At 41.6% G+C, this 13,192-nt stretch overlaps 1 protein-coding gene across 1 annotated transcript in view; it reads right to left on the reverse strand.

Annotated features, from left to right (window-relative positions):
• LOC124136065 overlaps positions 1-13,192 on the reverse strand; it is a 34,149-nt gene that overhangs the window by 9,405 nt on the left and 11,552 nt on the right. Inside the window, exon 2 of the mRNA XM_048383078.1 lies at positions 6,133-6,424. Coding sequence (XP_048239035.1) covers positions 6,133-6,424 — 292 coding nt within the window. The remainder of the gene's footprint in view (positions 1-6,132; positions 6,425-13,192) is intronic.

Below are 13,192 nucleotides of genomic sequence, written 5' to 3' on the forward strand. Positions count from 1 at the left end.
AGTTTACTGTACAAGAAACAATGCAGGTATTGGTCAAAGTGGCATTACATACTTGAGGCCTATGTACATATCCAATCTGCCATGTGGCTACTTCAATAAGTGCAGCACTAAAGGAGTCCAGGACATCGGGGAAGTTTTGAAGTTGTTTGAAGTTGAAAGAATACGAACACAGGAGACTTTTTATGGATAACATTATTCTTTGTGACGACGTTTCAGAGCTACTTCTTGTCCCTTCATCAGGTGAATGCTGAGTGACTACATGGAGTTAATATATATATACATGACGATACGTTTACACAAGGTGGGATAAATGTACACAAATAACAATATAATGACGACGCCAATGATGTTTACAGGAGAGAAGCCAATTACAGTGAAGGTCTAGTGATTGGCCTGGACGTAACAAGAAGGAGCCGACAATGGTAACACTAACACTCACTCACTAATACAGGAGAGAAGCCAATTACTGTGAAGGTCTAGTGATTGGCCTGGACGTAACAAGAAGGAGCCGACAATGGTAACACTAACACTCACTCACTAATACAGGAGAGAAGCAAATTACAGTGAAGGTCTAGTGATTGGCCTGGACGTAACAAGAAGGAGTCGACAATGGTAACACTAACACTCACTCACTAATACAGGAGAGAAGCCAATTACAGTGAAGGTCTAGTGATTGACCTGGACGTAACAAGAAGGAGCCGACAATGGTAACACTAACAGTGTGGCAATCAAGATGTACATTTGTAGTTTATGATGTCACAAATGGACTTCTTGACAGGTACCGTTATCAAAGGATAATTTAAGTTTGTGTTTTACTGAAGAGCTGATCCATCATTTTTCTGTTTCATAGAATTGAATTCGTTATTGGACAACATCTAAATATTCATGTTGCAAGTTGACATTTTCTTGTCAGTGTGGTTAAAATATCCATTTTCACAAGAGCAGGCGAATCAACTTGGAACTCCATTGAACAAGACCCACCTTGTTTCACTTTGAGTTGCCTCGTGGCGTAGTACCAAACGGGATAGCACAATACCTCAGGTGGTTCACACAACGAATCTGAACCTGTTTAATGGCTACGGTAATGTAGGCCCTCTCACTCACTCACTAATAGCTACAGTAATGTAGGCCCCTCACTCACTCACTAATGGCTACAGTAATGTAGGCCCCTTACTCACTCACTCACTAATGGCTACAGTACTGTAGGCCCCTCACTCACTCACTCTCTCACTAATGGCTTTAGTAATGTAGCACCCTCACCCACTCACTGACACACTCACTCACTCACTCACTCACTAATGGCTACCGTAATGTAGGCCCCCTCACTCACTCACTCACTCACTAATGGCTACAGTTATGTTGGCCCCCTCACTCACTAATGGCTCACTAATGGCCCCCTCACTCAGTCACTCAGTCACTCAGTCACTCAGTCACTCACTAACAGCTACAGTATTATAGGCCCATCACTCACTCCCTCACTCACTAAGGGCTTCAGTAATGTAGCCCCCCCCCCCCCCCCCCCACACACACACACACACTCACTCATTCACTCACTCACTAATGGCTAAAGTAATGTAGGCCCCTCACTCACTCTTAAAGTATACTTTGATGAAGATATCAGCAAAATGGTGGATACAGATGCTGTCACAGTGGGGTAAAGATCCATACAGTTGCTTGTTAATATCATACAACTCATTACCCGGGAAGGACAAAGTGCCATGCATAATATGGCAATCTTGGTGACTTCTGACTTTGTCATATCGATGCCGGTGTCGTAGACTGGCAAGTGGCATGGTGTGAGGGCTATTTGTTGGTACACTGAATGACTGAAAGATGAATAAACCTTAGAGCTTTGATAAAAGCGTCTGTGTTGTTATTGATACATTCTGTTTCAAACACTGAACTATTCTTGTCTCCAGAAAAGTGAAGTAATGTAGTTTTATTAATAAAAATGACATACGGACATAGATCAAGGCAAATTATCCAATCAATTAAATTAGCCACAAAAGTGATATAAGTATCTCTATCAATTAACCTATCGCCACCTGTCAATCTAACAACATGATTGACAACCAGTCAAAAAGTGTGAAATGACAAATAATTTGCAACTTCTACCCTTGAAAATGTTTTACTGTCCATTTGACTATTATATACAGATCTCAACACGTTTAGCAATTACAATGTATCACGAACTATTGGAATACACAATGATGGAGGAAATACGTCACTCATTCCTAGTGTGAAAAACATTACTATCTCCATACCTATAACATGTCATGTTATTAGAAATATGAAGATTAAATGAAAAAATATAAGTTAATGACATACTCTTGCTTGCATTTTGTTGTGTGTTCTGTTAACTCCGCTCTTGTGACAGGTTCAATACTACTTGCTCACACTTGTTTCTGACAAAATGCAAAATCGTCAGCTGATATCATGACTACTTTGAGAGGCATTTAGAAGTTGGAGTACGAAGTAATATAGAAGTTGTTCATCCATCCTTACTTAGCTGATTTCCTAGTTTCCTGCATATGCAATAAAGGCGAATTGATTATATACTAGTATATGTAAAGACTATATAAACATGTATGTATAATCATTTAGTATGAATCTTGTTACTATTATACTCTACTCAACACTACAGATAGTAGAAATAACTGATACAAATTAGTACATTTACAGAACTCAACCAGTTCTCACAGCATCCACACAATATTATATCCGCTGTAGATCACTGAACGCTATTGATGTTTTATAAGCGTTAAGCGCCCCTTTAAAACATAAGGAGATGGGTTGTCGAACTTAATAATCTAGAGACCGATAGCATGCGCAATTATGTGAACAGGTAATTCCATGACAACACACGTCAGATGTACAGTACACTACACAACACAACATTACTGCTCTATGAACAACATGAAACAACAATACTGTCCAATATCATCTGTCTAGGTCGCGTGATCTCTCGTGTGGTGTTGTCCTCATTCAGTGCTGTTATTGTGCGTTCCTTTCATAAATGTACTTGAGAAGTACTTCTATCAGGTCAGACAACTACTGATGCTAGGTCTACTTGAGAAGTACTTCTATCACGTCAGATTTCTGCTGGTGTTAGGTCTACTTGAGAAGTACTTCTATCAGGTCAGACTACTACTGGTGCTAGGTCTACTTGAGAAATACTTCTATCAGGTCAGACTACTACTGGTGCTAGGTCTACTTGAGAAGTACTTCTATCAGGTCAGACAACTACTGATGCTAGGTCTACTTGAGAAGTACTTCTATCACGTCAGATTTCTGCTGGTGTTAGGTCTACTTGAGAAGTACTTCTATCAGGTCAGACTACTACTGGTGCTAGGTCTACTTGAGAAATACTTCTATCAGGTCAGACTACTACTGGTGCTAGGTCTACTTGAGAAGTACTTCTATCAGGTCAGACTACTACTGGTGCTAGGTCTACTTGAGAAGTACTTCTATCAGATCAGACTACTACTGGTGCTAGGTCTACTTGAGAAGTACTTCTATCAGGTCAGATTTCTGCTGGTGTTAGGTCGTCCTATATTTAATCAATGACATGATGGACTACGTGTGTAAGGGAAGAACTGGATCCGATCTGGACCTAAAGCAGCAGCCAACTTTTGAAATAGTCAACTGTGTTTGGAGATCAAATTATCCCTATTTCCACATTCAGCGCCTGCAGAATTTGAATACTTTTACATATCTCCCAGACGTAACATACAGCAGGCCGTCAGCATCAAGACAGACACCACGAGTATCTTTCAGACCATCCTGTTGTGTGACGACATCTCTGACAAACTGCCCCGACTCTGTCAGCTGAATCACCCTGTGGGAGTGTTTGTCTACAAGCAGGATATCTCCTGTGCTGGTTGTTGTGACACCCCGATGTTGTGTCAGAGCTCTGTCTCCTGTGGGAGTGTAGGTGAAAACAGCGTCTCCTTCACTGGTCACACACACAAGGGATTTTACGTCTCTTTCACTGACTAGCAAGTTGTTGTTTCTGGTGACATGGATGTGGCCTGGACTCCCTATCACCCCCGTGTTGATAGACCTCAGTATCCTCCCTGTCATGTCCAGTATGTCCACAGAGTGAGACTGTCTCCATGTACCTGCCGCCAGCTGTGAAGGACTCAGAGCAGCTAGAGCGTAGTACATCTTGCTTGTTTTGATAGTTGACAGTAATACAGGATCTGGGGTAACATTCACTGTAACTATTTCCTTACTGTCTGGAACACTGACAGCTATCTGACTCTCACTTAACTTGGCTATTTGCCTAGGACTATTAGAAAGCAGAAGCTGATTATGAAAGGATTTGAAGTTTGATGTGTAATATGTTTTGAGTCTCACGTTATTGCAATCTGCAACTACCATCACTTTCACGCCATCAACAGTCAACACTGTGACGTCATACAAGCAAGGATTCTTCACGTCCTCATCTTCCTTGTAGTCAATGGTGTGATGTAGAACAGGAGAAGACTGGGGGTCACTCACATCATGGATGACTTCAACCTCCCCCAGCTGTAGCTCATCAACTGCTTTACTCAGCTTGTCCAGGTCGTGTGTGAATACAACCCTTCCTGCTGCTGGTCTGTTGTCCGTGTCTCTGTTGTCTGTAGACGTCTCACCCACCGACTCATAGACGGCAAACATGTCCATCTCAAAGTTGGACGTAACAGCATTGGCTGTGAACTCATACTGCTGCTGGTACATCTGTAGCTCGATCTCCTGGGATTTTATATCTGCTTGTAACTCATGTAATTGTTCATCAGTAGCTTTGTCGATGTCACCAAGGAGTTGCTTCTCTTTTCTTAAAATAACACGCATCACTGTCTCTCGTGTCTTTATGACTTGATCTTTGAGGGTTTGTGAATTACTCTTCACATCTTGAATTGTAGATTTTCTCCAGGTTATGATATTATTCGTAGCTGCAACGTTGATTCCGAGTTTCTCTAGTTTGCTTGTCAGTTGTCCCTTCACAAGAGGGGTCATACTCTCTATTGTATCAACATCCTTACATGCCCTGTGTTTTATACTGCAACATATCGTGCATATTGCCTGATTGCAGTCTTTACAGAACAACTTCACCTTTTCATCTCTGTGGACTTTACACATGAAGCGACGCTTGACCTTTATTTTGGTGTGATCAGACAAGTGAACCACTTCATGGTCACACAACAATGGCATCATGTTGTGCATCTGGAGACATCCTTCACAGTGCACAACATCGCAGACAGAGCACCAAGAAGAGGCTGGAGTTGTCTTTCCTTGTTTTGTACAAACACTGCACAAGTGTTCCTCCACCCCTACAAAAACAAGTGTGCTTAATTTCATCTGTCAAAAAACATGATAAGAATCGCACACCATCTAAAGAAATAATAACCGGTAACACATTAGTTTTGTCACAAACGGCCACGCCCTTTCTGCAGGTGAACATATCATATGACACAGGTTGTAATGAAACAATGATGCTGTCTAACAATGTAGCACTCCCTGGTCAATCATGACGTACAGGTAGTCATAATCACAAGATTATTATTTGCTGACTAGATATGCAATAACAGATGCATATTAGAAACTGCGGGCGTTATAGCGTCTTTATAGATGAAAGACTGAACTGAACATAAACGTTTTCATTTAACATGCTTTGTAACAATGTAGGGCCATGGCACAGCCAGTAGGATTACCTGTAACTAAGATCAACCCCACAGTTCTGTCAACACAACCCTTTCTTAGCTGTGACATATATTGTGCCTATTCAGGATAAGCAGACACAAATTGTGACATTTAGATGCTAGCTTGTCATACAAATTGTATTAATAACTGACAATAATATAACAAAAAGGAATGACGACGTGGAAGGGGTAGGACATGAAATTCATGTTGATTTCATAAAATTATGGTAATAGGTATTTGAGTTCACCGCAAGCTCTTTGTCGCAAACAGAATGTAATTTTTTTGCCTTTGCAAGAAAGAAATATTTATCCTGCATCAAAATCGATTTACATGAAGTCATAATAATCAATTCTATGAGTGAATGCTCATCTATCCACACGTGTGTGGTTGTTTTCAAAACTTTCAAAAAGGTATATTAGTCAGGCAGTAGAATTATACGCTTATTACCCTTTGTGTCGGGTCCAAAGTCGTCCATCAGCCCCTGTATGACATGGCTTGGTTTCAGCTGACTGACCCACTCCTCTACTGGACTGTCAGGGTTGGTCACCTTCGTCTGTTGTCTACAGGAGGGACATGGTATGGACCTGGCTTGTACTGCTTCAGGCTGTGTGTTGATGTATTTCAGCAGACAGGACTTGCAGAATGTATGATTACACTGAAGTGTGGCAGGGTCTGTGAACACCTCAGAACAGATGACACAGGTGAGGTGGTTCTCTGTCAGATTCTTAGCGGTCGCCATCTGAAGCCAAACCGATAGTTTAGTGAAGTATATAGGCACATGTTATAGACAGAATCATACAACATGTACATGAATGCATCATCCCCAACGTGACAACACGGCGCCCCATTACATGTATATCTTTGGAACATCATTCTTGTTAATTATGCTTTACGTAAGTTGCCCTGAAAATCAAATACCACACTGTATCATGATACCATTTCACGTTTTCCCTAAGTAATGAATATGTACATTCCATGAAGTGGAGAGACGGGGTGGAATGTATGCCATGTTTTTCAAACACATGACATAGAATTAATGCACATGGATATTAAAATTAGTTTCATACAACGATCTTAATTCAACAATCTTACAGTAGACTAATTTCAAACCGAAACAAGAACAACAGTCGTTTAAGCCATGGACCCATTTCCATAAACACAGGTTGATGTTTCAGCTTCTTGTAGTGAAAGGTAAATCAGGTTTGAAACACACACAACACCTCCCCCCGAGTACTGCACGTACTTCAATACTTTACTTCCTGGTTGCCTGACACCCCACACCCCTCACGTGACCTTACCAGGTCAAGACGGCGAGTAGACACGTGGTTTTAACCGTTGTCAAATATTGGCGTGTTTGGGGATACGCACTCTCCTCTGTGAAGTACTACATTAAGATTTAATAAAAATCGACAACGCCAAAGAATAACCAGTATCTGCCGACGCGCATTCCATCTAAGGCAAAACAGTGGTGAAAATTATATGAAGAGATAACTGGAAATCAGTGTCGACACCAGGTGTTCGCTTCTGCTGTGCAACGACAGGCAACAAACATTTACTTCATGGGTGAGTCATTGTCTTCATGACCGGATACGGATTGTCCACACACACGCACACGCACACGCACACGCACGCACGCACGCTCCCACGCACACTCAAATACACACACACATCACACACATCACACATCACACACACACACACAACAGACAAAATCATACAGGCATCTACTGTCATATGACTGATATTAAACATACATGCAAGTCGATGATGCTTAAAGGGACATAACTCTGATCCAACCTTGTTATCGCCACAACACCTCCCCCGACCCGAAGAACTTACCTATCGTTCATGTGGTGTTTCCAGCACGCATGTTAATGTACATAAAACGCAATCTTCACTTAGTCAGCAAATCAAATGACCCGAGTATGCTAATGTGCGGGGTAGGTGGGTGCACCAGCAGACGTTTCAGCTAATTCCTACTTTCGTTATAACCGGTAACTACTTGTACCACGACCTCAGATAAAAGCAGTCGAACATCTGTCTGCCTAGCTCCGTGTTAATTGATTTTTATAATAGTAATACTCTTGCGTGTGTAGCCTTTCATCAGCGATGACGATTCAGCTGCTAACTGACATCCTACAGAACTATATGGATGGACGTTTAAGCTCATTTCCACTTTCGTTATAACTTGTAACTGCTTGTGTTAAAAAGGCAGACGATAATCTGTCTGCCTAGCTCCGTGTTCAACAGTTGAACCAACCTTTCGGGTTGAGTTGATTGGTTCAACTGTGTCATATGGCTGTGACGCAGGGGTAGCATTATGCAGATGGCTGTTACAATGAATGCTCGTTCCACCCGTGACGAACAGGTCTGGTTGTTGATGAAACACAGTGATAGCTAAACAGACAGATTTTTTATTCATGCACCAATTGTCTTTAAATGTAATATCCAGTTATGTATGACTGTTTAATAATCTCTTACCAACTTTGACTGCAGTAGGTCCGATAGTTTTTCAGACATTGTAGTAAACGTCCGTACCTTAACTTACCTTCCAGACTATATATTGATGTAATCATGGTGGACTCCTGCTGGATATGTCAAGGTCAAGTCTACTTTCTGTGTCAAAGTCAAACCTCTGCCCTTGCGTGTTTAGAGTAAAACATAGGTAATACAACCCAGTACTGTCACATAATGTAAAATCTATACGTGTGTATGTGCAATGGCGTCTAAATACGTGACATACCCCTATTACAACGTGGAGCTCTCTTCCCTGAAGTCGCCTCTCTTCCTGGTTCCTGGAATAACCGCAACCCGCTCGTCGCCTGTCGTGTTAGGTAGATCACGTGATCTGGTATGTGCAGGTATGTACTTGTATCACATTAGAAGCAACTTTGTACGACTCTCTTCAGATCTGTACAATCAAGCCAGGATGCAAGAGATTCTTTCTCAGTTTGACCCTTAGGCATTTATCTGAAATAATGTGTGCAATCTCTTTTGTTATTTCAATCAAACGTGAACTTCTACAAGGTGTAGTTTACGAGAGAATGTATTGTAACACAGGGAGGAGTTGTCCCCCTTAGACCATAATATTGCATATTCAGCTTGGTTTGACTTTTCAAAGTTGTCGCTTTTGACCCGTAGGGGGTCTTTCCGTTTTAGGGCGGTGGGGTAGTCTAGTGATTCCCAACATGGGTGGGTATAATGTGTGACGACCATTTCTGGTGTCCCCCACCAGATATTGATGGAATATTACATTATGAGCAGCCTAAAACCATACTCACTCATTCAATATCAGTTGGGTTTTTTTGTAGAATAGGTCTTCAGCAACCCATTGTGGTCAGGCTCGGTGACTTGGCTGATGCATGTCATCGATGCCAATTGCATGGATCGATGCTCATGAGGTCAATCACTGGATTGTCTGGTCCAAACTCGATTATTTACAGACCGCCGTCATATAGCTGGAATATTGCTGAGTGCGGCGTTAAACAACAAACAAACAAACAAAACCTATTTTATGGCCGCGGAATATGAAAAGGACTCTAGGATGTCAGGGGAGCTGAAACAAAATCAGAGAGAAGGCGGCAGGGACAAAGATGCCTGAAATCATAGATGCGTTGAGGAAGAGTGCGATTGATGATGATTTGTAGCCAGAAGCCTCCCGGGGAAAATCGCTGCCCAAATTGCCTTACCAAGAAAAGACTTGAGCTATCCAAGGTAAGGCAAACGTTAGAAAGCTGAAAATTATGAGTGGCTAGAATCGTTGGAGAACAAGACCCGGAGGCGAAGCTTCTCGATTCCGGCGATGGTATAAACTTGACCTTGGTAGTTCAAAAGGGGACGTTGATAACTCCACATTAGAGATGTGGACATACGCCAGTATAGGCGTCTTGAAAGATGATAACTGACAAAGGAGGGGATATATCTGGAATACTTGACTGTCTGAATGACATCCTAGATGTAAGTCACCTTGCATAGAAATACGTATGGGGAGATATACTGGTCTATGACAGGAGTACAGAGAAACTAAGAATCACAGGTCGGCATGTTTAAACCGGAAGCAAACAGAACTGCAGATAAAGGAAGAATTAATGTTAGGGAATTATGGGATTGCCACATCTAAACCTAGAGTTGCTAGTGTGTTTGGTGCTATCCCGAAGACTGACAGCAAGATAAGATTTATCCACGATGAGAGTTTCCGCAGGAAAAGATATGAATTATTACATGGTAAAGTGTGAGTGCTCATACTTGGACTTAAGGGACGGTAAAAAGTGGATCACCCAGGTAGTTTCCTCGCAAAGGTTGACCTCAAGGGTGGTTCAGATCAATACGACTGCATCCAAGTAACCATGATCAGAGTTGTGCTGTACTACCTGTAATTGTAGCATAAAAAGCTACCTTTGGCTGCAGCAAAGAGCCCAAAGATATTTCAAACCTTCAGTTCGGCAGTGTGTTGCCTAACGAAAGTGCGGTATAACGTGAGGGTTTATAGCCCACATAGAGACAGATTGTGTACAGTTCAGTCGAAGAATGTGCAGGAGTTCTGGCTAAGTTGATTTCTGTGTTGCAGATGATGTCTTGCAGACTTGAGGGACACTAAAAGTTGATCACCCCAGGCAGTTTCCTCGCAAAGGTTGACCTCATGAGTGCGTACTGATCTTTATTACTTGCCAGATCACCCGTTGAAGAGATCATCGGTTTCATAAACATACAGCTGTATCACATATTGTGTAAGACCAAAGCGCGTGTTAAAGTTCTGCAGGAAGAAGTTTCACGAACAAATTTTGAAATCTCTCAACATCCCAGGGCTTATTCAACGACAAGGAACCAAGTCAGCGAGCCTGACCACCAGATCCCCTCAGTCGCCTCTTTCATACCCATTGGAATATGATAACATACCCATAGTAATATGATAACATACCATAGGAAAGAAGCCCATCTATAAAAGGTACCATACACCGATTATTAACAGGAATCGAATCCTTCGGCAGAGAAGCTCCACATGCTTCCATTGCATATAGCTTGCGTTTGCTACACATTTGAATATAACGACGATATACATTACTCCTCCTGAATCTAACATCTTGGATCTGCCGCCCGGTAAACCCTATTTCAAACACCCAACTAGCTCCCCCCCTTTCTGAAAGTATGACCTGTCAATACCTCACTCACGCCCCTTTCCTGTAACATATGATTTAAAACTCCAATAAAAATGTCATGAGACAAGGCGTTATGTTGCTTATCACACACTAGTTGTATTATTACCTGCACGTGTTCATGTTACAGTAACAAGGGCCGCATGACGTCTTATCCCAGTTGAGTAGATAGATGTTCATGATGTCAATCACTGGACTGTCTGGTCCAGACTCGATTATTTACAAACCATCCTCAGATAGCTGGAATATTCGGCGTTAAACAGCAAACTCAAAACACACTTTATTTGTTGGATGTTTTGTTATATTATCAAATCTTCATCCTCAGCAAAATTGTATTTGTACAATTGATAATGCCATCAAGTCATTTTGCATATGAGCATGTCCGTGTTGTGTTTTCCGTATTACAGCTAAAGAAAGGGCAACACCATACTTGTGCCACAATATACCAACACCCAAGTCAGACTAAAACATTCCATGTACCCCACTTAGTTCACAGAGTGAAATTATAACTGTTATTAATTCGGACCAAGTACGATACACGGGTATACATTTTCTCCTGTAATGTTTTTTACATGTCTGTGATGTCACGTGTACTTAGCCTCTTAATGCTGAGGTAGGTGTGTAGAGACAAAGCAGGATTCAGAAGCTGAAGATATTGCACTGCTTTGTTCTTCAAACCAGCTAGGATAATTCAGTGTTTCTGAAGCAATGTTTTACAAGTGATTTGACGATAGTTTCCTTGGATGTAAACAATGATGTACAGAATGTTTGTCTGTGAATGACAGATGTATGTTGCACGAGTCACTCTGTCCACACCCGGTCACATGGCACATTGAGACTTGAATAATACACTGAGGGTCGTATACAGAAATATATACATAGGGACTTAGTTGAAACCAAAGGGAAACGGCTTTCTGGTCATAGGTTAGATATTCATATGTATTAGCCATGTGTGGGCTGGTGTTTAAATCTAACTTTGGTTAGACATTTTGCATTTCTAAACTTGGTACAGAAGATTGTTTGACCCATAATACTGCCAGTGTTAGTTGGTACAAAATCTACATACAGTAAACTACGTTTATAACGAACACGCTTATAACGAACCGGCGGATATAACGAACTGTTTTTGGGGTCCCGTACATTTGCTGTATATATGCTGTATATATGCTTATAACAAACTACGGTTATAACGAACTAAAACTGGTGGTCGCTTTGAGTTCGTTATAACCGTAGTTTACTGTACAAGAAAAAATGCAGGTATTGTTCAAAGTGGCATTACATACTTGAGGCCTATGTACATATCCAATCTGCCATGTGGCTACTTCAATAAGTGCAGCACTAAAGGAGTCCAGGACATCGGGGAAGTTTTGAAGTTGTTTGAAGTTGAAAGAATACGAACACAGGAGACTTTTTATGGATAACATTATTCTTTGTGACGACGTTTCAGAGCTACTTCTTGTTCCTTCATCAGGTGAATGCTGAGTAACTACATGGAGTTAATATATATACATGACGATACGTTTACACAAAGTGGGATAAATGTACAAAAATAACAATATAATGACGACGCCAATGATGTTTACAAGAGAGAAGCCAATTACAGTGAAGGTCTAGTGACTGGCCTGGACGTAACAAGAAGGAGCCGACAATGGTAACACTAACACTCACTCACTAATACAGGAGAGAAGCAAATTACAGTGAAGGTCTAGTGACTGGCCTGGACGTAACAAGAAGGAGCCGACAATGGTAACACTAACACTCACTCACTAATACAGGAGAGAAGCCAATTACAGTGAAGGTCTAGTGACTGGCCTGGACGTAACAAGAAGGAGCCGACAATGGTAACACTAACACTCACTCTCTAATACAGGAGAGAAGCCAATTACAGTGAAGGTCTAGTGATTGGCCTGGACGTAACAAGAAGGAGCCGACAATGGTAACACTAACACTCACTCACTAATACAGGAGAGAAGCCAATTACAGTGAAGGTCTAGTGACTGGCCTGGACGTAACAAGAAGGAGCCGACAATGGTAACACTAACACTCACTCACTAATACAGGAGAGAAGCCAATTACAGTGAAGGTCTAGTGATTGGCCTGGACGTAACAAGAAGGAGCCGACAATGGTAACACTAACACTCACTCACTAATACAGGAGAGAAGCCAATTACAGTGAAGGTCTAGTGATTGGCCTGGACGTAACAAGAAGGAGCCGACAATGGTAACACTAACACTCACTCACTAATACAGGAGAGAAGCCAATTACAGTGAAGGTCTAGTGATTGGCCTGGACGTAACAAGAAGAAGCCGACAATGGTAACACTATCAGTGTGGCAATCAAGATGTACATTTGT

This window comes from Haliotis rufescens, unplaced genomic scaffold (assembly GCF_023055435.1).
Source record: "Haliotis rufescens isolate VD_foot unplaced genomic scaffold, xgHalRufe1.0.p SCAF_44, whole genome shotgun sequence".
Lineage (NCBI taxonomy): Eukaryota > Metazoa > Mollusca > Gastropoda > Lepetellida > Haliotidae > Haliotis > Haliotis rufescens.